General features: G+C 59.4%; 1 protein-coding gene across 5 annotated transcripts in view; it reads left to right on the top strand.

The window, feature by feature from the left end:
- The window catches only part of LOC100749379 (mediator of RNA polymerase II transcription subunit 12-like), a 392105-nt gene that overhangs the window by 390572 nt on the left and 1247 nt on the right, over positions 1-286 (top strand). For 4 of the 5 annotated variants that reach the window (XM_012391556.1, XM_012391557.1, XM_012391553.1 and 1 more), the window contains one exon: positions 1-280. In XM_012391556.1, coding sequence (XP_012246979.1) covers positions 1-24 — 24 coding nt within the window. In that variant the 3' untranslated portion in view covers positions 25-280. The other variant, XM_033323627.1, reaches the window with a different exon arrangement.

Below are 286 nucleotides of genomic sequence, written 5' to 3'. Positions count from 1 at the left end.
ACCGGCGACAACGGCGACACCTAGGCCGGTGATTCCGAACCTAGCGGGGATTCCCGGCGCCTTGGCCTCTCCGCTCTCCGCTGGAATCTTGGCCTACTCGAGACCACCCACCGGCGCTCCTATCAATCCTTACTCTTTGATGAGGCAACAGATCTTGCCAAATCCTTACGTTCAAGCCTCGATACCTGGGGTTCCTAGCGCTGCGGCCGCGGTCCAAGGTAATCCTTACGTCCAAAATCCCTACACGGTTCTACCGGGTGTCGCCAGCATGCCTGGAGTCGCGACT

Source organism: Bombus impatiens, unplaced genomic scaffold (assembly GCF_000188095.3).
Source record: "Bombus impatiens unplaced genomic scaffold, BIMP_2.2 scf_1080, whole genome shotgun sequence".
Taxonomy (NCBI): Eukaryota; Metazoa; Arthropoda; class Insecta; order Hymenoptera; family Apidae; genus Bombus; species Bombus impatiens.
This window is presented reverse-complemented; position numbering and strand designations above follow the sequence as displayed.